General features: G+C 35.3%; 1 protein-coding gene across 2 annotated transcripts in view; it reads left to right on the top strand.

Moving 5' to 3' along the window:
* Positions 1 to 19,767, top strand: part of IQCB1 (IQ motif containing B1) — a 58,842-nt gene extending 39,075 nt beyond the window's left edge. For both annotated transcript variants that reach the window (XM_008708179.2, XM_040621315.1), the window contains exons 11-15: positions 676 to 818; positions 2,862 to 3,010; positions 8,435 to 8,566; positions 18,174 to 18,330; positions 19,196 to 19,767. In XM_008708179.2, coding sequence (XP_008706401.2) covers positions 676 to 818; positions 2,862 to 3,010; positions 8,435 to 8,566; positions 18,174 to 18,330; positions 19,196 to 19,425 — 811 coding nt within the window. In that variant the 3' untranslated portion in view covers positions 19,426 to 19,767. The remainder of the gene's footprint in view (positions 1 to 675; positions 819 to 2,861; positions 3,011 to 8,434; positions 8,567 to 18,173; positions 18,331 to 19,195) is intronic.
* Positions 19,768 to 27,047: the final 7,280 nt, after the last annotated feature.

Below are 27,047 nucleotides of genomic sequence, written 5' to 3'. Positions count from 1 at the left end.
TTTTGGTTTCTTTTCCTATGGATATCTGAAAGCATTTTGAGTATATTCACTATAGACTAATATTTGTGATCTCCTTACACAGTAATATAGGAAGCAATCAAAACTGGTAGAAATGGCTAAGGAGAAATTTTGGTGAATAAGAGCAGGTAATATACAAATGCCAGTTAAATAATTTTTTGTGGCCACATGAAAATTTTCATAATTGGTTCTAATAATAATGGTTATTAGTCAATAATTGGGAAATAGGTAAACATGAAGAAAAAAATCATTCATAATCATTCTATGCAGCAAAAATCACTGTTGAAATTTTATTGTTTTTTAATCATTTATTTTTTATGTACATAATACATATTTTTAACACACTTTGGATGTCTTCTATATTCTGATTTTATTTTCACTTGACATTAGATTTGGGTATTTTCCCAATTTGCTAAATAGTTTTTGTAATTTTTATTTTTTTATGGTTCATAGAATCCTGTCCAGTGAATAAACCAGTAATTTATTTATCCAGTTCCCTGTTGTGGGGCATACAGTTTGTTTTCAACTTGTTACTGTTATAACAAGTCTGCATGTATATAATTGCTAGTGAGATTAAATGTTTTTTCATATACTTCTTGAGTGGATATGTAGTTTAAGAAAAAATTGTGTGTAAGGTACTTAATGTTTCTATCACAGATCTAGACGAACCAAGATATTACTAAAGCTAAATAAGCAGAAAGAAGAAGAGCACCGCAGATTACAGTTGCAACTTCAAAGACAGAGAGCCATGAGATTGTCCCGAGAATTACGGCTGAGTATGCTCGAAATAGTTCATCCAGGTGGGTGGCAATGTCAATTTTGTAAGTGTAAAAATGTTTAGAGTATCTTAATGAACCAGATTTCCCACTATCTGATGATTTTTCCTTTTAATTTGGACCTTTCTCCTGTTTTCTCCCTTCTCAGGTAAACTTTATTAAATCTTGAGTAAAAAAAAAAAAAGTTACTATTTTTTTTTTATTAAGGCCTATTAGTTGATGATGAGCAGTCTCTCCACTAGTTTCCTTATCTTTCAGATAAATTAGTGAAACATAAAAATACATGCTTAAAGATGGCTTTCAGAGACATAAAGAATCACCTCGACCTAAAGTAAGGAGTTAGAATATTGCTACATTCTGGAATCAGAACTTCACTCATATACCACTATAAACCTTGTGCCATCTTGCCACTTTTGATGCACTAGGCTGAAATTAATATTATAGTCTAGGAATCTGAATGGTTTCAAGATATTTTTTTTGTTCTTCCCCTTCCCCTCCTACCACTCATTCCCAGTGTTCTTACCTAACCTCTTATTTCTCTTTTTTTACCCTTAAATATAGATGTTTCCCAGGGTTCCATCTTCACCTCTTATTCTCATGTTGCTTTTCCTACAGTATCCTGTCCGTAACTATAGCTTCAACTAACAACTGAGTGCTTCGCACACACAAATCTTGTTTTCATCTTCACCTTCCCAAGCTCTGAACCAGCACTTTCTTTTTTTTTTTTTTTGTAAGATTTTATTTATTTATTTGGTAGAGAGAGCGTGCATGTGCACACTCACTAGGAGGAGGGGCGGGAGAGGAATAGGGAGAAGCAGACTCCCTGCTGAGCAGGCAGCCCAATATGGGGCTCTATCCCAGGCCCCTGGGATCATGACCTGAGCCAAAGGCAGACGCTTAACCAGCTGAGTCACCCAGGCACCCCTAAACCAACACTTTTAAGAAAATGAAATGTTCTTTATCTGCACTGTCAAATATGGTTCCTACTGGCTAGACATGGCCACTGAGTACTTGAAATGTGGCTAGTGCACATAAGCATATGAATTTTTAATTTTATCTTATTTAAATTAAAGTAGCCATTTGTGGTTAGTGTCTACTATATTGGACAGCACAGCTCTGTAGCCAGCTCCCTACTGGATAGCTTTACTTAGATATCCACATACATCCCCAAAACTAGTCATTATCCTCTCCTCACCCCACCCGTTTCCTCTCCCCGAGTTCCCCATCTCAGGTAATAGCACAACAATATACTCAATTTCCCATCTGTGAGACATCCTTGAGGTCTTTCTCTCTTTCACATACAACACCTCCCAGAAAGTGAAAAAAGTCACCCGTAGTTATCTGTAGACTTAAGAGAAATTTGGAAGTACACAGAGTAGTTAACATACACACATCTTGCCTTTTCCCTCTCGTGGTATGGATTGAATTCCTAACCATGTACTTCTGATTCTTTTTTGTAAATATTCTTGCTATTGGATTTTTAACCCTTTCTCATTCCTTTGCCAAAAAAATTATATGAATCTTTATTTATTTTTTTTAGTGGTGTTTTTATTGTAATTACTTAACATATTCTATTTCACATTTGCCTCCATCATATTTAAATCTGGCAGAAACAAAATATGTCCCACAAATGTTACTACTAAGTTTGAACGTATCAATGTTATTTTAGGAAATATGTGTGGACTTGTTTCTTTTTTTTTAATAATAATATTTTTTTATTATATTATGTTAGTCACCATACAGTATATCCCTAGTTTTTGATGTAAAATTCCATGATTCATTAGTTGCATATAACACCCAGTGCACCATGCAATACGTGCCCTCCTTATTACCCATCAGCAGCCTATATGAATCTTTAAAGAACTTGCATAATCTGAGAAAGCTTTTGGAGTTTTTTGTTTCTGCTATCTTAGAACCATTGTAAAATAATAAACTTGGAGAAATTAATGAACAATATTTAAAGAAACAAAAAGACTGCAAGATTATTGTTATTATCATTATCCTGATTCCAGAACTTGAGAAACATAGCAGTTGAGTATGTTGTAATAGTGTCTGTCATCTTTTTAGGTCAGGTGGAAAAATATAATCGGGAAATAGAAGAGAAATCAGCATTGATTATCCAGAAACACTGGAGAGGGTACAGGGAAAGGAAAAATTTTCGCCAACAGAGGCCATCTCTCACGGAGTATAAAGCAGCTGTCATACTTCAGAGAGCAGTGAGTCTAATGTAGTAAAAAGATTACTGGATTAGGAGGCAAAAACATGGATTCAAAGCTGACCTTGTATATACCTGCTGTAAAGTCTTGGTCTAGTCACTTAGCTTTTCTGAGTCTTAGTTTCTTTCTCTATAAAATAAGTACCTCCTTACCACTGGACAAACTGATTTAGACACTCAGTCCTTAGTACTTCTATAGAACCCTGTACATCATTTATCATACTGCAGTGTTGTTAATTTTTTTTCTTTCTTTCTTGGTCTGTGACTTCCTTGGGGATAAGGAACTAAGTCTTATCTATGTTGTCAGCTTTCAGCATGTGCTTGTTGTATGAATGGATGGTTACCCTACCTTTTTAACTCAGTTGTTACGTGAATGAGATGACCCAATTTATGGGAAAGTATTTTGTAAATTGCAAAGTCTATACTAGTTCAGCACATCATAGTTTATTTTTTTAATGTACAGATAATATATTAGATATAACTGGATCACTATAATTCTTGAATTATAGAATGGTGTTCTTAAATGATAATTTTCCTTGGATTTAGTAATATTTATTGCCTTGGGAAAGCATAGCACACAAAGGTGTTTATTTCATTTAATGACCAATTTCCTAACATCTGTTATTCACTTATACCTGTTAACTTTCATATTAGGATTTCAGGTCCTATAGCATTTTGTAGTCCTTTATTGTTGAACTTTGGGTTAATTTCAGCTTTTCACAGTGATAGATTTTGAATAGTCTCTTTGTTAATTCTCTGTGATTAACGTTTTACAAAAATTATTAAAAACCACTCAAAAAATAGGTTAGAGTAAGTACTACAGAAATAGGAAGAGATTTTTCTGTGGCATCCTTCTTCCTCAGGCTTTTCTGGTGAGGTCAGGCTATATCTGCAACAAACAATCCAGTACTATCACCAAACCACATCTATACCTACATTTTTCCCTCTGTTAAACGGGGCCATCTAAGAATTAACCCATGGATATCAGTGTTGGACATACTTCTTTTAGAGGAACCCTTGGGTCCTTTCTAATACCTTTACCTCATGGCTACCTCCTTTCTTAAATGCTCCCTTGTCAGCGAATCAGCTGGGCCCTTATTAAATTGAATTACTATCTTACCTATTTAGATAAGCCCAAAATTTTATAAAAGGGTCCTCTACTCTAAAGTGAGATACCCCAGTTTGTCTGCCATTCCTTAAAGAAGCACAGAGGTCTTTATAAGAGGGTATCTGAGGGCTATGAAGGCAAAGTTATTTTGGCTTTCACATTTTTCTTCGGCATAAGAGGAAAAAGATTCATTACATCTGCCTTATATCTCCCCCACCCAAAAGGAGAATGGGTCTCCATTGTAAGAACAAAAAGGGATAGGTCGAGGTCGTGTTTTTAGTCTTTGCAACTCACTACTGAAAATAATGGTGAAGGAAAGCAAAGCTAGGCAAAAGTAGAAAGGTAAGAAGAGGATTCCTTTCAAAGAGGGAAAAGAGAAAGAAAAATTATTAAGTATAGAGAGGGAAGAAAAATGAAAATAGTAGAGAAAATTAGAATAGGGCAATCAGTGGTCAGTAAATGACACATTTTGCTACATTTTGAAGCATCCTTTTCTAAGACATACTATAGACCTGCATATAGACTGTGTCCAATACAGTAGTACCGACCAACCATATGTGACTACTTGAGTACTTGACATGTAGCTAGTCAAAATTGAAATGTGCAGTAAGTGTGAAATGCCCACCACATTTTGAAGACTTAATATGAGAGTGTAAAATACTTCATTAATAATTTTTCCATTGAATACATGTTGGATAATTTACATATATTTACATATATTGAGTTATACTATGTTTACATAACCTAGCCTATGCAAAATATTAATTTCACCAGTTTTTGCTTTTTTTTATATGGCTACTAGAAAATTTAAAATTACATATGTGACTTCCATTATATTTCTGTTAGCACTGCAATTGATCTTGGTAAGAAAGAAAAAGGAATAATTCGTTAGTTTCACTGAAAGTAGTAGGAATATCATTTCACTGAACTTGTCCCTTAGAAGGAACTGGTTTTTAGTATTTTTGGCAGGAAAAAGCCAGAACTGGAAGAAAGACCAGAACTGTTTTTACCTTTCTCCCTCCCTTATTTTGTGCAAAAGCAGAGGCATTGTTTCTCATGTACCTAGAAATTGAAAAAAAAACCTGTGTAAACTTGCTAATTTCAAGTTACACATCCTTGACATAGACAACTTGGAGTTCTCTGTAGTGGCATAGTGTTGAATTTGAAGAGTTAGTTACATTTTCCCTTTTAATGCTTCAGGATTTTCTTCTCTTGGTTTCTCATCTCTTAAGCTCAGAAGGAAGGTGATTGTTGCTGGTGTTGGTCTCTAGGGCCAGAATAATGGCAATCCTTGCTACTTGATTATATCAGAAAAGTATTATAGCACTATTATACATATCCATCACAGACTGACCACAAAACCACTTAGTAAAACAAACCATTAGCAGTTGAGAAAATAAAAAACGGGGTGAGAAATATAATTTCAGAGAGTTCTGAAATGACAAAGAATGGAGAAAAGGTCAAGGTGGGCTTTTTTGATCTAGGGATAGAGATTCCTCTGTTCTGGTACCTTAATTCTGAAGTTCCCAGCATAGCTTGATAAGCCTAGGATGGTGCTAAAAGCAGGAGGTAGAGGAGGGGCGGAAGAAGAATCAAGTAAAGGGAAGAATACAAGGAAAGGAGAGAGTCTCTTAACAGGAAAATGCAAGCACAGTTGAAGGCTCCAGTAACATACTAAAATAGGGGTATTAGGGAAATTTTATAAACTGAGTGAGAAGACCTCCAGCCCTGTTTTTATTTTTCTCCCCTTAGGTCCCAGTGTGCTGGCAGCCAGGCTTATCTCCTGCAAGCAGTAGATTGAGAGTATTTTCTTTGAGAAATCTGAGAAAAGTTACCAGTTTATTCAAATGGCGTACTTCAAAGAAACAGCTCAGTTCAGTAGTTCTGTATTGAAGTATGGTAGATAAAGCCTACCAACCTGCCCAGAATTTCTAAACACCTTCTTAGAGCTTACTCTTAAATATTAACTCGAAGTATCATTGGATATCTGAGAAAGCTGAGGCCAAAAGAAACAGAATAAAACTACTTTGTGAAAATAGAGACATTGCAGGGATAAGAAAACTTTTACAAAATCTATTATTTCCTCAGAGCTACTGCATGAAACAAAACCAAGATGCTATGTAAAAGGGGACAAATAGAATAAACATTGGCAGAAGAAAAAGTGAAAGACATAATAAAAGGGCTAGGGGAAAAAAGTTTGGGAAATCTGGAGAGCAGGGCAAAAAGAAAAGATAACCAGTCCAGGATGTCAAACATTCAAACATTTGAAGCAACAGAAAAAACCTGAGGATAGGAAATCAAATCATTCAAGATTTACCAGAACTGAATGTTACGATTTTTAGGTTAAAAGGACGGACTAAATGTTTAATATAAGGACAGAAACACACCCACATTTATTTTCATTACTGTGAAATACACTGGGGACACATACACTTCTCAGTAGCAACATTGGAAGCTAAAATGTATTGGAGTAAGGCTGTTACATATTTGAGGGAAAATGATTTCCAACTAGAATTCTACACCCAACCACACTATCAGTTTAAGGTAAGGGTAGACTAAAGACATTTTCGTGCATCACAAAGTATTTAAAACAAAGAAGTAACCCAAGAAAAAAGACAATGTGGAATATAAGAAAATGGAAAGGAAAGATGAAAAGAGTCACCAAGATGATGGTAAATGGAGATCTCAGGATGATACCTATGCATCAGGCATAAAGAACAGTCAATCCAGATTGGAGCAGGTCAGAAAGCTCCAGAAGATGTATGTCCAACAAAATAAATTTGATAGAATGCCTGATGTATTTTAATGTATTAAGCATTAGGACAGAGTTTAGATATGTAATCAGTGATAAGTGCATAGAAAAGTAAGCACAGGAAAACAACAGACTTACTAATTCTAGAGAAAATAAAAAATGTGCTAAAAAGGAAAAGTAAATCATATGCTATATGGTTCAAAATTGAATGGCCTTTATGTAGTCATAATTATGTAAACACTGAACTTTGATTTAACTAAATTTATAATAATATTGGATGTCGGGATACGGAAAGTGTGTGGGAGGCCAAGCAGTGAGAGTCTTGCATGACTTTCTTCATATGAGAAAGTCAATAGATAATAACTATACCTGAGAAATGACAGAGAAGTAGATGGACAGAAACACCAAAAGAAAAACCTGAAAGAATTAAAGTTGTTGTCTTTGAGGGAGGAGGCAAAGAACTATAGGGTTCTTTGGTAATAATTCTTATAAAACTGATGCTTTAAACAATAGAATTACATCAATGAATTTTTTTCTGGAAAGCACTGAATAGTAAAATATTTTACACTTTGTGAGCCATGCAGTCTGTTGCAACTATGCAGCTCTATGGTTGTAGCACAAAGGAAACTGTAGGCAATACACAAGCATGAAACTTTAAAATATGTTATTTGTAGACACTGAATTTTTAATTTCATAGAATTTTTACATATCACAGTATATTCATTTCCTTTTTGAACTTTTTAACCATGTAAAAGTACAAAACCTTTCTTAACTCTTAAGCCTTATAAAAACAGGCAGCAGGCTGAATTTGGTCTGTGGGCAATAATTTGCCAACCTTTTCCTTAAAGCAATATGAAATGTAACTGATGAAAATAAAAACTACAAGGAAGGGAGAGAGTGAAAAAAAATTGGGCAGAATAATTTCAAATTTTCTCCAAATCTTGCCTGTTTCAAGACTTCTTTTATTAGTTCTTTCTTTCTGAAGGACATGAGGAAGAACATTCAGAAACTACTTTAATCAGTTGCCCCATACTTTACAATTTTATTATATTTCCTCATTTATCAAGCTTTTTCTTACATACTGTCCCTTTGGTCCTCACATTTTTGTAGTCTAAGTAGAATTGGGGTTTGTGTTTTCTATAGACATAGAATCTGTCCTGTGAAGATCAAGTGACTTGCCCAAAATCATACACAGTTTATACGGGACTAGTATTGAGACAAGAACTTATTTCTAGTTTTTTGCTCTTTATTGCTTACTGTACTATGCCCCAAATCATACAGTTTATAAGGGACTAGAATTGAAACAAGAACTCACTTCCTATTTTTTCCTCTTTTTTGCTTTCCATACAGATAATACGTGAATATATCCTTGTAAAATATTAAAATGCTACAGAAGAATATCATTAAAAAGTCATTGTCCTCCCTCACTCCCTGTCACAATCCCATCCCTCTCCCCATGTATACTCAGAGTTAACAACTGTTATAATGTTGTTGCTACCATATGTTGTAGAAAAAATAGTTCTGTTAGTCAGGAATGAAAAATCACAAATCTTTTTTTGCCCCAGACTCTTAAATTTCTAGAGAAGTGTCGTAAGAAAAAGAAGATATTTGCTCCTTGGCAAGGACTTCAAGATCTCACTGATGCACGCAGAGTTGAACTGAAGCAACAAGTGGATGACTATCTCAGAAGACATCCGGTATGCAGGCTTCTGTGCCATGATATCAGTGTTTCCAGTGCATGATATTCATGTGTTTGTGTGTTTACTATTGATATAAAGTAGTAAGAGTGGCTTTACCATAGAGTTAAGAGATTTGGAGTCTTATAATTATATGGGCCATAGTATAGTCAATAGGGAAGGAGACTGCTTCAGATTGGTTATTTCCTATAGTGTATCAGCAAGACATGGTCATTGCTTTTTTTTCCAATAGTATGTAAAACTATTGACTGTTTTGAAAATTCCATAAAGAATATATATAGCTTCCAATCAATAAATATTCATTGTTAACATGTATACCCAAACACGTAATGCGTACATGTGGGAACCGACATCTGCTATTAATGAAACCCCAGGAGCTAATGTTACAAAGCATTTGACTGTTTGTCTCTTATGATTTTATCACTGTAATACTGCTAACACATTTCTCCCAATAGAAATGTCCATATCTTTTACTTTCTATGACCACAGTACTACAGATCAGGTGTTATTTGCTTCTTCCGAGTTCTTTTTTTTTTTTTTATTCACCTATTTAATAGAGAGAGAGAGAGTGTGTGCAGGGTGTTGTGGTGTGGGCAGAGGGAGAGGGAAAGAAGCAGATTCCTCACTGAGTGCAGAGCGCTATGTGGGGCTTGATCTCACAACTCTGAGATCATGACCTGAACCAAAATCAGAAGTTGAATGCTTAACTGACTGCACCACCCAGGCACCCCTCCCTTCTGAGTTCTTGACCTTTTACTCCTGTATGTCTTTGAAGATCATTTTCCTTTCTGCTTTTAGAGTAGTTCACCACCCCATCATTAATTTTAATAACCTGTATTTCTGCCAGTCATCTCCACTTTTCTCTTGAGGCTTTTTCCATACTTCACTAATTTTATGGGGAAAGTTGGGAGTTTATACACTTCAGTCAGAATTCTTATTGCCTTCATTTGAGCTAACCACTCATAAAAGTGCCATTTGGTACTTTCACATCCATTTCCTTGTACTTCTACTGTTTGTGGTTCTCTCTCTCTCTCCTCCCTGGCCCTGCCTCCCGACATATACACTTTCTCTCTGACTCTGTCTTTCAAAATCTGAAGGTTCTGGGTGACTAATGTTAGAGTTTAAGAGTAATGTTAGGTAGTCCTATCATTCACTGTTTCATTCTTGCAGAGCTCCCAAAACTAAAGTGCTTTATGCAAACAACCCCCCCAAAACAGAAAAAACTTATATAAATGGAAATTAGAATACTAACATATTATAGCTGAACATGTATCTGATAGATAAGCAGTAGAACACAGAGCATTGGTAAAAGCAGAACTGAACAACAAGGTCCAGTTGAGGAGACCTGAGTAAGGCCTCCTACATTTCCCTCCTACTAATCTGAATTTAAGAACCTGTAAATTAATGTAAGCCTGTGAGGAAAAAGAAGATGATAAGCCTGCCATTATAAGTCAGGCCCTCTGTGGTTACCACATGGAGGTAGACAATAGAAAAAAGTTCTGACTTCTGCTTGTAGCCAAGATGGAGTAACAGAGACTGAATCTACTTCCTGCCTGAAACAATTGGGGGGGGGGGAGATAAAATACATGAAACAATGGTTTTCAAGACCATGGAAATCAGACAGTGAAGGTTAGTAATTCCTGACAGGCAAGATGGAGTAAAAGGGACTGGATTTACTGCCTGCCTGAAGCAAATGGGAGACAAAAAAGATAAAATATGTGAAACAAGAGTTTTCAAGACCATGGACATCAAACAAAGAAGGTTAGTAATTCTTGAGAGGGAACAAAGTGAGCCCTATGATGACCCTTGCTTATTGCCCTGAGAGAGTTTCTAGGTCAAAGCACAAGGAGGAGGAAAGAGTTGGAGCCTTTTGGGATCCCCGTGCCGAAGAGATAGAACTGAGAGTCTGAGGAGAACAAGGCAGCTAGATTTCATAGGACAGAGTACAGAATGAAAAGATATACAAAGAGCACCCCAGATAGCTGCAGAATATTGAGTATATTTCAGGAGTCTGATTAGCACATATGTATAAGGAAACTACCCAAGACCAAGGAAACAGTCGTCTTCAAAGATAGGAAGGAACAGTGCCTGATACTCAACACAGGTCCAAGAATAGTACATATGCCCATCAAACAGACTGGAAAAACTTAATTCACAGGGCATCAGAAAGAGTACTTAAGAAGGTCTTGCCTTAGTAGTAGAAAGTAAATAGTGTGGACTGATGCATTCTGCTAACCAAATCATAAAAGCAAGAGCCAAAAAGATTTTTTTTTAATTTATGTAAATTAACCACATCCCAGAGAAAGACTCAACAAGGTAAAAGTTAACAATGTCTTGCAGCCAATTAAAGATTAACAGGCATATCTAGAGGCAGGAGGACATGACCCATGAAGAGGAGGATACTTAATCAAACCAATCTAGAGACTACGCAGATGTTAAAATTAGCAGAGAAGGACATTGTTCATATACTCAAATTTTAAGTAGGGATGTGGAAGATATAAAAAATATCCAAATCAAACTTCCAGAGATGAAAATTTCAGTGTTTGATATGAAAAATGCACTAGATCTTTAGTAGCAAATTAAACATTGATGAATAAAATATTAATACCGTTGAAAGCATAGTAGTATATACTATATAAAATGAGACACAAAGAGAAAAAAAAATTTAGTTGAAAAGAACATTAATGATCTGTGAGACTTCAAATGGCCAAGTAAATGAATAATTGGAGTTTCTGGAGAAGATGGGGAGAAAAAATAATGGCCAAAACCTTTCCAAACTATAAATTTACCCCCAAGTCCACTGAAGGCGCAGGCACATGAAAAAAAAAACCCTATGCCAAGGCATATGATAATCAGATTCCTCAAATCAGTAATAAAGTAAAAATCTCAAAAATAGAAAAATAAAAACATATAAAGGTAGGAAGACATCTTTAAAGTTTTGAAAGGAAAAAATCTGTCAATGCAGAATGCTTTACCTTGAAAAATTATTTTAAGAACACAGACAAGATAACTTTTTCAGACATGCAAATGATGAACTACTGTGTCACCAACACACTTACACTACCAGAAATGTTATATCCTTTACGTTGTAAAGGATTTAAGATTTTTCTCAAAAATGATACTAGGAAAATGACACCACAAGATGTCCCAACTCTACATAAAGAAATTAAGAACACTGGAAATGGTAACAGCATGGGTAAATATATGACTTTTTCCTCATCATTTAAATCTTTATAAAATATAATTGATTCTTTAAACCAAAATGCCATCAAGTATTCTGTAATGCATACTAGAGAGTAAATATTTCCAATTTTGTAGGTGGTAAAACCTTTATTGCAATTACTCATCTCTGCAGTTGTAGATTAAAGCGTTAGATAATATGTAAACAAATACATGTGGCTGTATTTCAGTTAAACTTCATTTTCAAAAATAGATTATTTTAGTTTGGTTTTTGTTGGAAACAAAAATAATAGCAATGTTTAATGGTGTTTGTAATTTTTATAAAAATACAATGCTTAGCAACAATAGTATAAAAGCGAGAAGGAGAGAAATAGATGTATACTATGGAAAGGTTTTTTTCTATATATGAGGTGAGATGATATTACTTGAAAATAGATTGATAAGTTAAAAACGTATACTATGTCCTAAAGCTACCAATATGATTAAAAAATAAAAAAGGTACAGCTGATAAACCTATAAAGGAGATGAAATTGAATAATAAAATATAGTTGATTCATCAAAAAGAAGGCAGAAAAGAGGAAACATAAAGAAAGTGATGGGGAAAATGAAAAACAAATATGACCATATCAATAAGACCATATCATATAATCATTGATAGGACCATTATCAATAGTTATAATGAGTGTAAGTGGTCTGAATACCTCCAATTAAAAGCAGAGATTGTCAGATTAAATAAAAAAGTAAGACTTGATTATATGTTGACTACAAGAAACACACTTTAAATATGAAGAAATAAAAAGATAGAACAAAATGTGCAAATACAAATGAAAAGAATTCTAGAATGACTATGTTAATATCAAAGTAGATGTCAGAGAAATATTACCAGAAGTAGAGGAAACAATTTCTGATAAATGATAAAGGGGTCAGTCAAAAGAATATAAGAATCCTAAATGTTTATGTACCTAATAACAGAACTTCAAAATACATAAAGACAACATGGATGAAACTTGAAGGCATCATCTAAGGGAAATAAACCAGACACAAAAGAACAAGTATTGTATGATGCTACTTAGATAAGGTACCTAGAATAGAGACGGAAAATAGAATGGTGGTTTCCAGGAGCTGGGGGTGGGAGAATGGGGAGTTGGTGTTTAAATGGTATGAAATTTCAGTTTGGAAAGATGAAAAAGTTTTGGAGATGGTTATGGTGATGATTGCCCAACAATGTGAATGTATTTAATGTTACTGAACTATATATTTAAGAATGGTTAACATGATAAATTTTATATATATTTTGTCAAAATAAAATACATGAAGCAAAATCTGGTAGAACTGTGATGAAAAGATAGAGAAAGCACAACTATAAGCTGGAGAGTCCAATACCCTCTCTTAACAGCTTATGCAATAAGTAGGCAGAAAAGCAACAAGAGTATAGTAGACTTGAATGACACTGTTAAACACCTTGACCTGACTGACATTTTTAGAATACTCCATGGAATGACAACAAAATACATGTTTTTCTCATGTGCACACAGAATATTTATCAAGATAGACCATGTTCAGTGCCATAAAACAAGCCAATAAACTAAAAAAGACTGAAATCATACAAATATGCTCTCTGACCACAATGAAATTAAGTTTGAAGTAGTAACAGAAAGATCTCTAGATATATTATCCCTTAATATTTGGAAACTAAACAACACACTTCTAAATAACCAAAGAAGAAATAAAAAGGGAAGTTAAAAAGTATTTCAAACTGAATAGAAGCACATTTCAGAACTTGTGGATTTCTCTAAAGCAGTATTTGGAGGGAAATTTATATTGCTGAACATCTATATTAAAAGAAGGCTCAAATCGAAGACCTCAGCTTATAAATTAAGTAACTAGTAAAAGAACAAGTTAAACCCAAAGTAAATAGAAGAAAGGAAATAATAAAGATAAAAGTGAAATTAATAAAATAGGAAACAAAGACAATAGAAAAAATTAGTAAAACTAAAAGTCAGCTATTTGAGAGGATCAATGAAATCGATAAACTTGTAGCCAGACTAATCAGGAAAAAGAGGAGATACAGATTACTGCTGTCAGAGATAAGAAAGATGACTTCATTGTAGACACTACAGATGTTAAAGGATAATAAGGGAACATTATAACAACTTTATATGCCAATAAATTTGATAAGTCTCATGAAATAAATTCCTGTAAAGATAAGAATTACCTGAGCTTACCCAAGAAGAAAGAGATAAAATGAATAGCCCCATATTTATAAAGGAAACAAATTATAGTTAAAAACCTCTCCTCAGGAAAAACTCCAGGACTAGATTTCTTCAGTGGTGAATTTAAGGAGGAAATAATGCCAATTCTCTGTAAAATCTGTCAAATTGAAGCGGAGAAAATACTTCTCAGCTTATTTTATAAGACCAGCATTACTCTCACCCCATAACCAGAAACATGACAAGCAGAGAATTTCAGAACAATATTTTGCATAGATGAAAAAATTCTAAACAAAATTATAGCAAGTTGAATTAGTAATATATTAAACAGGTTAATGCATCATGGGTTTATCTCAGGGATAGAGAACTAGTTTAACCTTTGAAAATCAATGTAACTCACCATATTAACAGACTAAGAAAAACAATATCATCATATAAATACATACCAAAACAAAAAATCTCAGCAAAGTAGGAATAGAAGGAAACTTCCTCCATGTCATGAAAAATATCTACAGCTGACAATGATGAAAGACTGGATGCTTCTTTCCTAAAATCAGGAAGGAGACAGGATGTCATTTAGTAGTCTTTTAAAATCCCAGCAAAATTTTTTAGTAGAAATTGACAAGCAGACCGTACAATTTGTATGGAAATGGAAAGGACGCAGAAAAGCTAAAATGACTACAAAAAAGAACAAAGTTGAGGGCTACCACTACCTGATTTCATAAACTATACAGCTATAGTAGTCAAAACAATGGTATTGATGTGAAGATTTAAAAAATAAATCAATGGAACAAAATCAAATCCAAATATAAACCCACCTACATGGCCAACAACATGATTATTGACATAGGTACACAATTAATGTGTGGAGAAACTGGAACAATTGGATATCCATATGTAAAAAAATGAACTTGGATCTCTATATTGCATTATATATAAAACTTAAAATGGGTCATAGACTTCAATACAAAATCTAAAACTATGTAAAACTTTTAGAAGAAAACATTGGAGAAACATCATGACCTTTAGTTGAGCAGAAATTTCTTAAATACAACAATAGCATAATCTACAAATGAAAAATTGATAGATTGGATTTCATCAAAATTTTAAACTTCTGCTCTTCAAAAGACACTGTGATATATTTTTTAAACCAAATATTGGGAAAATATATTTGCCAAGCATGTATCTGGTAAAGGACTTGTATCCAGAATATAGAACAAATTCTCAAAACTCAGCAATAAGAAAACAAAGCAATTTTATTTTAATGGGCAAAAGATTTGAACAGATGCTTCACCCAAAGATGTGGCAAATGCATAAAAAGATACATCATCGGTCAATAAAGAAATACAAATTTAAACCACAATAAGATCCTTCTACAACTGTTAAAATGGCTAAAATTTTAAAAGTTGGCCATATCAAAGGTTGGCAAGCATGTGGAGGAGCTGTAGCTCTCTCGTATACTGCTGATGGGAATGTAAAATAGTGCAGCCTCTTTGGAAACAGTTTGGCAACTTCTTAAAAAGTTAAACATGATTCAGCTATCCTACTCTTAAGTATTTATCCATGAGGAAAGGAAATATATGTCCATGTAAGCATTTGCACATGAATGCTCATAGTCAAAATCCAGAAATAGCCCAAGCATCCATCAACAGATAGATAAACAAGTTGTGGTATATCCATGCAATAGAACGCTAATCCACAATATAAAGGAATGAATTATTGATACACAAAGCAACATAGATGAATCTCAAAATAATTATGCTACATGAAAGAAACCAGATAATATACACTGTATTATTCAACTTATATAAACTGTAAGAATGTAAACTAATCTATAGAGTAACAGAAAGTAAGTTAGTGGTTGCTTGGAGATGGGAGAGTGAGGAATGAAGGATTACAAAAGGGCAATGAGACTTCTGATGGTGATAGATGTTCATTATCCTGATTGTGGTAATGTTTTTCACAGATGTTTACATAGGTTAAAGCTTATCAAATTGTACACTTTTGATAATTATAGTTTACTGTGTTTCACTTTTACCTCAATAAAGCTATATGTTTAAAAAAATTTTATTTAACCTAAATGTGGGGGGGGGGGAAGCCTTTTTCCCAACAAATGGATCATTGGTTCCTAAGGTCTGTAGAGTAGACTGTATTACTTTAGCAGTGTTAATCAGAGTTATAAATTGAATCCCTTTATAAAAATAACATACCCAGGCCACACACACCAAGAAATTCTGAATCAGTAAGTTTGGTGTGGTCACATGTTCTGTTCTTTCAATTTATTTATTTTAATTGTGGTAAAATATATAAAGCATAAAAATTACTATTTTAATCATTGTAAGTTTATAGTTCAGTGGAATTAAATTCATTTACATTGGAGTGCAACCATCACTGCCATTCATCTTCAAAATGTTTTTCATTTTGCAAAACTGAAATTCATACCCATTCACCACTAATTTCCCATTCTTTCCCCCCTAACTCCAGGCAACCACTATTCTTCTTTCTGTATTTATAAATTAGACTATGCTGAGTATCTCATGAGTAGAATCATGCAGTATTTATCCTTTTGTGACTGACTTATTTCATTTAGCTTAATGTCTTCAAGGTTCATCCACAGCATGTCTTATGTAGAATTTTTTAAGGTTGGATAATAATTCCATCATAAGTATACACCCCATTTTGTTTATCCATTCATCTATTGATGGATACTTGGGTTGCTTCCACCTTTTGGCTATTGTGAATAATGTTGCCTTGAATATGGGTGTACAAGTATCTATTCATGTCACTGCTTCAAATTTTGGAGGCATATACTGAGAAGCAGAATTGCTAAATCATATAGTAATTCTATTTCTGGTCTTTTTAGGCACTTCCATACTATTTTCCAGAGCACTGAACCATTTTACTTTCCCACCAGCAGTGCACAGGGGTTCCAATTTCTCCAGCTCCTTGCCTTCTGTTATTTTCACATCCAAAGGGTGTGAAGTAGTAGGTATATCATTGTGAATGGATTTGTATTTCCCTAATGATTAGTGATTTTGAGCATCTTTTATTGGCCATTTGAATATCTTCTTTTTTAAATTTACATTAAATTTAGTTAGCATATAGTGTATTACCTTCTTTGAAGAAATGTCCATTCAGGTTCTTTGCCCACTTTTTAATCCGGTTGTTTGGGTTTTTTGGTTGTTGAGTTTTAGGAGTTATCTATATATTCTGGATATTAATCTTTTATCAGATATGGGATTCGCAAATATTTTCTCCCATTGTATGTGTTACCCATTTGCTCTGTTCATAGTATCATTTGATGCACAGAAATGATTAATTTTGATAGAAGTTCAACTTGTCTATTTTTCTTTTGTTGTATCTGTGCCTTCAGTGTCATATTCAAGAAATGGCCAAACCTAATGTCATGAAGCTTTTCCCCTATCTTCTAAGAGTTTTATAGTTAGTTTATCTCTTACATTTAGTTCTTTGAGCCTCTCTCTTTTTTTAATGCATTGTGTATGATTTTGATGCATGCTCTTGTTTAAAAAAGAAGTACTGCTTTAGTCATACTCTAGTGCTGCTCTGTTTAAGATTCTGTGGCTGAAAAGTAAGGTGTTAGCTGGAATGGGACTCCATTCCAGACAGAGCTGTGAAATATTTGAGAAGCTGTGGTGTCAGAAGCTTTATCAGCTTCACAGTTAAAATTTTCTTGTATTTTTCTAAACTAATTAAGTTCCCTTTAAAGTAGCTGTGTAGCCCAAGGAATATGGTCCTTTGGCTGATTTTGTCCCTTGATCTCTGAAACCAGAAGCAATTATAACATTATGGTTTTAATAAGTTTAGGAGTGGGGGTGGGATAAAAAGTAACATAGTCTGTCAGGTGGGATCTGGAACAAGAGGTTGGCCTTGTTACTCCTGTTCCAGGCCAGTATCTTTACTGAACGATTTGTAGTTTTCACTATGGTCTCTCAGTCTTACCTCTTCTCCCAGAATTCCAATGTGTGAGGAAGTGAGGTGTAGGAGCATACCAGAAAGGAACTACCCTCTGAATTTTCATCTAAAGCTGCTTTTAAAAGGCTATTTAATGCTTGCACAAGAGTACGAGGTAGGAATCAATCATGAGATTCAACTGATAGGATGAGAGACAGCTAAGCATTCTGGAACCTCAACTAAATGGTTGGGCAAAACACATGTGTGTGTGTCCTGTGATAATTTTTTCTGTTCTTTGTTCCCAGAGCTCTCAGATGTCAGATGTGACTAGCAGAGAGCTCCATTCCCAAGCTCAAGAACAACTGCAACACTACCTTATGGGCAGGGCCCTAGAAGAGAGAGCCCAGCAGCACAGGGAGGCTCTGATGGCTCAGATCAGCACCAACATTGAACAGTTAATGAGTATGTGCTCATTCCATTTTTGTTTCCTAAAATGAACAACCTGTGCGAGATTTTGTGACATCCAAAATCTTCAGAAAGAAAACACCATTTAATGGTTTATTACCCTATCTCTTGTCCTCAGAAATTTCTAGATCCAGAACATGGTATCACATGATCTTTTCAAATAATGCAGATCCCATAACCTTTTTGGCTGCTTCTCCCAGCCTTGTTGTCCTTCATAGGTATCAACTCAGACAGCAGTTATTAATTATAAAGATGCTGAGCCCTACTAGCCAGATTCTATTGTGTAGTCTCAAAAGCTTTTGATCATATTTTAGAAGTAGATGATGACAGTAATTACCATGCCATTTTATAATTTTTAATGAAGTGCTTTCACAAAAGTTAATTCATCTGCTCCCCACAACCACAGGTACATTTAGTGAGAGATCTCTTCCATGAAGCCACAGTATTTCAGTCCACCTGTGAAACACTTTTAGTATATAGAGAGCAGAGAAGGCCAGGGATCTCTATCGAGTGCCATGACTTGAAAATTTTGTATTTTTCAATAGATAAGTGGCTGTAACTGAGCTCATATATAGGATGGGGTTCTGCTATATTTTAAAAATTCATGTTCTTCAAATCATCTTAAAAAAATCTACACCTTTTTTTATTCTTTTCTTTTAAACACATTATGGGGGGTGGGCAGTTGCTGCCAGCCACACCTACAACTTGTGAATAGTCATATGCTATCTATAGCTAGCAATTATAATAGATTCAGAGTTGGAACCCTGTCCCTGCCTACTATAGCAGAGTTCCAACTCTGTAGTTTCCTACTTGTATGGTACAGAGCTCTTCTACTCACCTGTTTATTTTCTGTTTACTACAGAAGCACCAAGTCTGAAGGAGGCAGAAGAGAAAGAACCTGAGCTCTTCCTAAGTAGATCCAGGCCTGTGGCAGCCAAGGCCAAGCAGGCCCATCTCACCACCCTGAAGCATATACAAGCACCTTGGTGGAAGAAGCTTGGGGAAGAAACAGGAGATGAGATTGATGTCCCAAAGGATGAGTTTAGTGTAGAATTAGGAACTTTATTCATTGGTGGAACCAAACCCCCTTAGGGAGCTACCCAGAGAAATGACACAAATCCTTTATTTCAGGAGATTATATTGGTTCTGCCTCTGGCATGCTAGTAGACTAGAACTATCCTAACTCATGGTTTTCCAGAGATTCCTCTCCAAATAAGATTTGCAGTCAGTAGGCAAAGAGTTGTCTTCTACCACTAGGTTCTCTTTTCCTTTTTCCACATCACCATCCCTGGCCACACATACAAATTAGTATGACTTTTATTGTGGAAATAACCTCAGCATGGCATTCTATTGCTTATATGAAATGTGGTATTTCTTTTGTTTTTGCTGTTTTCCTACTAAAGGTGTTTTCTAAATAAATATTTTCAACAATTATTCTCAAAAACTTGTTAGAATTACTTCAGCTTTTCACATTTATTATTTATAATTCATATTTTTCTGCTAACATAAGAACGGTGCTCTTGTCCTTTTTTTTGTATGCTATTTATTTTTTATTTTTTATAATATTTTTTTATTATATTATGTTAGTCACCATACAGTACATCCCTAGTTTTTGATGTCGAGTTCCATGATTCATTACTTGCATACAACACCCAGTGCACCATGCAATACTTGCCCTCCTTAATACCCATCACCAGCTTGTCCTTTATTAAGGGGAGAGAAATGGTCATTTGAAGGGTACTCCACTATTTCCCACCAAACAGTGATTGAATTCATTTTTTATCTTGTTATTTCTAAAAGAACTACATTTAAAAAAAATCCTAGGATTCAGCACAAGAAAAAATCCCTCAGATAAAATTCTGTTAAACTATGAGAATTATATAACTCAACAGTTCCCTTTGTCTTATCTCTTATGAATCTCAGAGCTAAATATAATGCTTAACTTCTGTTATGATCCTAGGTACTGATATACTTATTTGGTACCAACCTAATACTTTCTGATTTTTCCTATTTATCGTTAATTGTGTTTTCATACCAGAAGCTGTTGCTTTTTTTTTTTTTTCAGAAGCTACTTCTATTTGTATTTGTAACGATATGGATTTTAAGTTAAAAACAATTAACGAATCATAGACCCACTACCATAAGGAGCCTAGAAGGTACTTTTTGTATAAATGAGTGAAAATACCAGTATTTCTAGATGGGAAGACCAAATAGTATAACGTCCAGTCCTCCAAAATTTAGTAAAATTCTAGCTAGTATCCTAATGTAATTATTATTCATAGTTGGGAAAGAAATGTATATAATTCATCTGTGATAATCAGATGGAAGCTCTGGTTTCACTGAGAATGTAGAAAGCTATGTGAAAATGTTGCTTCCATGTTAAAAAAAAATGCCAGATAATCTACAAAAATAATTTTTCTTCAGCCTGTCTGATAGCTGAGGCCTCGAGACAGCCAAGTAAATTGAGATGGGACTTAGTATCTGTGAAATGAGCTATTTCATCTTGGGAGAGCACGGGAGACAAAGGTAGCTGGATAAGAAATCAGTTAAAATTTTAACAAATTCTTAAAGGCCAAGTATGGGGTAGCATGTCAGTTTAGAATATCTAGAAGCTTCAGACAGGGAATTCAGACCTTCACCAAACACAGGAAAGGTTGGGAGCAGGGCAGCAGGCCTGAGAAGACGCCCTTCGTGGTGCCAGCAAACATGATAGGCTGCTTTGGGTGACATGATCAAAGTCCTGCCTGCTTTCCCAAACCCTTCTCTTAAAAGCCTTAGGCTGCTAGAGCAGGAGCTATAAGCCCTCTTAACCTCAAGGCTCAGAGAAAATTACACTGTATGTAAGGAAGAAAAAGAAAAACTCTGTCTCTGGGGGTAGGATAGGCAACACTGTAGCCCCAGACCCCAAAAGAAATCCAGCGTTGCTAAGGGAGATATGGAAACAAAATTCCCCTCCTGAAAGAGAGACAAGAAATCATCTTAGCCCCAGAAATCCTACACAATACAAAGCAGATGTCTGCTAATGCTGGGTAGACAACTTGCCTGCCCAAGACCACCACAGATAATGACTGCCATCGAGTAGAAGGATAGGAACCCTGAGAAAGCCCCACCTCCAATCACAGGAAGAAGAGATCTGCTTAAGATTTAGGCTAGATCAGGACAACACAACACCCATGTCCCAACAACTAGCCTAGCACCAAGTAATAAGCAATGGCAGTGTATCACCAGCATGGAGAGAAACCTCTGTGGCAAAGGCATACAGGGACAGCTAAAAGTGGACACTGAAAACCTTCAAGCTCCCCAGACCCCACTCTAAGCACAAGGTAACAGCAGCTAAAAAATAATTTGAAGTCTATGGTATATTGAAGATAAAAAAAAAAAGAGAACCATGCTAGTTCCTGCAGGTGGCCATGTGGTTATGCTGGTGGGGTGGTTGGGTGAGGAAAATGTTGCCTGCCAGCTCCTTTGTTCCTGGCTAAATCCCTCAGTGAACTCAGATTAATTTGAATTTTTTTTCAAATTAATGAAACCACAGATCTAATCCCAAAGAACCCCTAGCAGGATAAATAACAGAAAATAATATAAAAATTTTTGAACACACCTCACATTGCTTCAAATCAAAAAGAAAAAATCATGAAAACAGAGAAAAAATAACGTAGAAAAAGGAAAAATGATGTGACAAGGAACAAAGGTAAGACTTTCAATAAACGTATCAGAAACCATATAAGCCAGAAGACAATGGAATGACATCTTTAGAATGCTGAAAGAAAAAATTATGAACTGAAGATTCCATGTACAGCAGGAATATCTTCCAAAAACTGAAGGCAAAATAAAGATTTTTTCCCATAAAAACAAAGCTGATTATATTCATTGGCTGTGGACCTACACTATAAGAAATGCTAAAGGAAGTTATTCAGACAGAAGGAATAAGATATAAAATAGAAATTAGATCTACGCAAAGAAAGAATGAAGGAAATAGTAAAAATAAAAGTAAAATATAAAATGTTTTTCTTATTTTTAATCAATGTAAAATTGTCAAATCATTAACAATGTATTTTTTAAAGGTTTTATTTATTTTACTTGAGAGAGAGAGAAAGCAAGCGTGGGGAGGGGCAGAGGGAGAAGCAGACTCCCCACTGAGAAGGGAGCCCAACCAGACCAACCCAGGGCTGGATCCCAGGATCCCGGGATCATGACCTGAGCTGAAGGCAGAAGCTTAACCCAGGTGCCCCAGTAACAATGTATTTGTGTTGTAACATATGTAGAAGTAAATTGTAGGATAGTAATAGGCCAAAAAAAGCCACCCAGGTGCCCTAGTAACAATGTATTTGTGTTGTAACATATGTAGAAATAAATTGTAGGATAGTAATAGGCCAAAAAAAAGTTGAAGGAAATATAATTGTTAAGGTTTTAAAATTATAAATGAAAAGAGATATTGTTTTTAGGTAGACTATGATGAGTTGTGTATATGCATTGCAAACCCTAAAGCAACCACAGAAACAATAAAAGAAGAGGTATAACTTACAAGATGATAGGGCAGTTAAAATAGAATCATAAAACAACTAGCAAAATAGATTTAAACCTAACTATATCAATAATGCATTAAATGTAAATAAATCGTCTAGGTTTTGACTCTGAGAATCTTTTACCAAAAGGGTAGACAGGAGATGAGAAATGTTTTTTAAAACTGTCTTGGCCCCTCTAAGCTCCCTTTAAATGCTTATAAACTGGCCTATTCTTTCATTAGTTCATTATTTTCTTATATCCTCACCTCATAGGATATTTTTTTCTGAAAGTTTTATTTAGATAAATTCATTTATCTAAATTCAAAAGTTTGTTAAATTTTCACTGCCAAGTTTTTGCAGGTGACAGGTTTATAAATAAATAGTTTCACTGCTACATAATATAAGTTGCCAGTTTTCCAGTCTCCTTGCAATTTTTCCAGCCTATCCCTGCTGCCTGGTCACAAAGCTAGTGCCATGTATTCTAGGTTTTTTTCATGGCAGTATCCCATATCTAGCTATCAATTTCAGTATCATTCATTACGATATCACAAACCACCCCCAAACTTAGTAATTTAAAGTAACAACCTTTCCATCTAAGATCAAGTGCCATATTGACCCCCCCACCTAAAAACACAAAAACAAACCATGTATGAAACAACACGTTTGATTTCACTGAACATCAGCGATGAGGGAAAGTCCACAGGAAACAAATGAGGTGAACTCAATGATTGCCACAGTTTAATGTCATGAGACAATATCTAGGTCATGGTGTGTCCTTCCCAGCTTCTGCCTTCCATCTCATTTCCTACATCACAATAGATGTCCTCCATCACATTTCTTTCATATTCCTAGAGGAATTTGCTTGCATTGCACAGAAACATTCTGTTCATCTGTTCGGAGAAGAAGGGACTTCACATACAACACTGTGGTTCTATGCATCTTTCTAGAATTTTTTAAGAAGCTTGCTTGACTATCATTTCATGTATTCTCCTTTTGGCTATGATTATGCCCTTTGTTCTCATGGGGAAACTGAGGTACTAAGACACGGTGAGTTTGTTTTAGTCACTCTATCACTTTAATGTTATAATGAAAAGACACTGAGTGAATGCTCAGACACTTGGGCTAGGACTCAATCGTATGGGGCAGGGCAATGACATTGACAGGCTCAGATTTCCACTCTCTTTCTGACACATTGTCCAGCCAAAGAAACATGCATGGAAAGTATCTCTTTCTTTCCCTGTCTTGTGCACTCTATGCATCCTAACTCTTCCCAGCTGGGTTTTCTGCCTCAAGCTTTGACAATCACTAGCCAATCAAAGCCTATCCCAGTCTCTCTCCTCCATCTACTTCCCAGTGCCCCCAAGTTTCCATGGTGATGGCAAAGCCAGGGGTTTCCTGTTGATGTCAAGAGGCAGGATAGAGGAGTCCTGCTCTTCTGTGAGCAGAGATGATTGAGTAACAGAACCAGAAACAGGGAGAAAGGGAATGAATGGCAGGTGGAAGGTGTGTAAGTGGAGGTCCCTGAATGTGTAGGCAAATGGTGTGGGATACTTAAGGTGTGTGTGCATGAGGCTGTGAGTGTACAAAGGGATTGTGTGAGTACATGTGAGAAGACTATGTTCTCATTTTCTTCATCTTGCTTTATTGTGTTCAATGTCTCCTTTGCTGCCAGACAACACATGTGAATTAGATCAGAAATTTATATTCAGATCCCTATACATCCTTCCTCAACCAGTAGGGCTACTATCTTTAAAGGCTACTATCCTCTTTCCCCAAAGTTTGTCTCTTTGTCTGTCTGTCTCTCTCTTGATCTTAACCCCAACCATTATGTATCAGTTACTGAGTATTTTGATTCACCTCCTTGGTTGGCTGGATTTTCTTTTTCTTCTTCCTTCCCTTTCCTTCTCTTCCTTCTTTTCCTTCCTTCCTTCCTTCCTTCCTTCCTTCCTTCCTTCCTTCCTTCCTTCCCTCCCTTTCATAAAAGATAGCTTATATAAAGTGTGTTAATAATGTACAATTTGGTGGGGCGCCTGGGTGGCTCAGTCATTAAGCGTCTGCCTTCGGCTCGGGGCATGATCCCGGCATTCTGGGATCGAGCTCCACATCAGGCTCCTCCGCTAGAAGCCTGCTTCTTCCTCTCCCACTCCCCCTGCTTGTGTTCCTTCTCTTGCTGGCTGTCTCTATCTCTGTCAAATAAATAAAAAAATCTTTAAAAAAAATAATGTACAATTTGGTGAATTTTTACATGTGTTAAGAAAACCCGAAAAATTCCTTCAGGGTCAGCATCTTTTTGTTTATAATTCATTATAGACTGTACTGGGGAACAGGTAAATGCCTCATTAATTTTTCTTCTTTAGGTTATGCAATGCTAGTTCTTTTCCCCCCTTTTCTCATAAATACTGTTTTCATTTTTATTGGCTATTCTCTATAGACTCTCCAATATTTTTTTCTTTCTTTCTTTTTTAATTCTCTAATATTTCTTAATTTCAGCATATATCCTCAGATATTTTGGAGTACCTTACCTATCTGTACCAGTGACTGTGCCAGGTGCTGGGGATTCAAAGAAAGAAACAAAATTCTCTCAAGAGCTCTTTGTCTGGAGAGAGAAAGAGGAGAAAATGATGACACAGCATGATAATAGTATAAAAAAAGTGTTTCAGATTCAGAGACAGGAGAAAGGAAGCCTGATCAACTCTCTGTAAGTAAAGGGATTGGAAAATTGGGAGCTTGGCCTAAGAATGTGAATAAGAGTTTAGAGGAGAAAAAAGTTAGACTGGAGAAAAACCTATGGATCTACCAAGTGTTTGATCAGAAGTACTCAGAGTTAAGAATTCAATGGCTGAAAAAGTTTTTGATACTTTAATGTTTAATTCTGAATTTGACAAAGAGATCTTTTCTCAGGTTTGGAATGTTAAATTCTGGTTAACTCAATCCAGTTTTCTCTTTACATCCTTTAAAATAGCTTTATATTCAATTTGGGCCATGGACTCAAAAGTCTGGTTCTGCCCTGATCTACCATATGGGCCTACATAGGTCATAGCTACGCATCTACCACAGTGTTGTCGAGAGAGATTCCAAGCTTTTACATAAACATTTTGGAAAGAACACTTTGCTTTTATTAACTCACTGTTAATTATAAAATAGACTCTACTCCCCACTCTCCAGCAGTAATGAGAGTTCCAGAGTGTTGTCAGGGCTTTCTCCCCTCCTCAGTCTCTAGTTTTCTCTTCTTGATTGTTTTGCATTTTCTTACAGCAAATCTTAATCAATAATTAATGTTTAGCAAGCTTTTCTTTGCCTGAGTTCTTAGCCCTGGTTGCCTGTAAGAATCACCAGAGCCTTGCTAGTGAAAGTGTGGCCCATGGGTCCCAGCACTGGCATCAGGTGGGGGCTGTCAGAAGGCAAATTTCAGATGCTACTCCAGATCTATGAAATCAGAATCTGCATTTGAATAAAATCCTTAGGTAATTCATATTTACATTAAATTTTAGGAAGCGTAGACCTAGGCGCTTTTAAAAATTCAATTGCTGTGGCCCACCTCTAATTTAATTATCCTAGGGTGAATACCAACCATTAATGTTTTTTAAAAGCCCTTTGAGTGATTCTAATTGCAGCCACAGTTGAGAAACTACTACTTGTTGAGGTTTGGTATAGAAAGAATATCCACAATTTTCTGCATAGGCTATTAAAATGTTCCTCTATTTTCTAATTACCTGAGGCTGTATTTTCTTCAAATGCTTTGAGCAAAACAACATATCACAACAGATTGAATACAGAAGCAGATATGAGAATCCAATTTTCTTCTCTTAAGCCAGATATTAAAGAGCTTTGCAAAAAAAGTGCCCTTCCTTTCTTCAAAACTTCTGTTAACATATAATAATTTATTATTATTACTTTTTAATGCATCAGTAAATAAGTATTTTTAATATTTATGTTTTAATTCTTTGTTTTATTATGTTGTAATTCTAATATGGTAAACATCAAGAGAAATAAATAGCAGTTTACTAGAGCCGGCTCTTACTGGTTTTTAACCAAAGCTGATTGTTATATTTTTCAGGAATATTATGAAGTTGTACCATAAAAATAAATTATATACAGAGGATTCAAAAAAGATGTTGGAGTAGTAAGCACCCGGAATCTGTCCACTCACCTAGACAACAATTGCACTGGTAGAATATGTGTCATATGACTATTTTGGGACTCCTGAGT

The sequence above is a fragment of the Ursus maritimus genome, unplaced genomic scaffold (assembly GCF_017311325.1).
Source record: "Ursus maritimus isolate PB19 unplaced genomic scaffold, ASM1731132v1 scaffold_4, whole genome shotgun sequence".
Lineage (NCBI taxonomy): Eukaryota > Metazoa > Chordata > Mammalia > Carnivora > Ursidae > Ursus > Ursus maritimus.
This window is presented reverse-complemented; position numbering and strand designations above follow the sequence as displayed.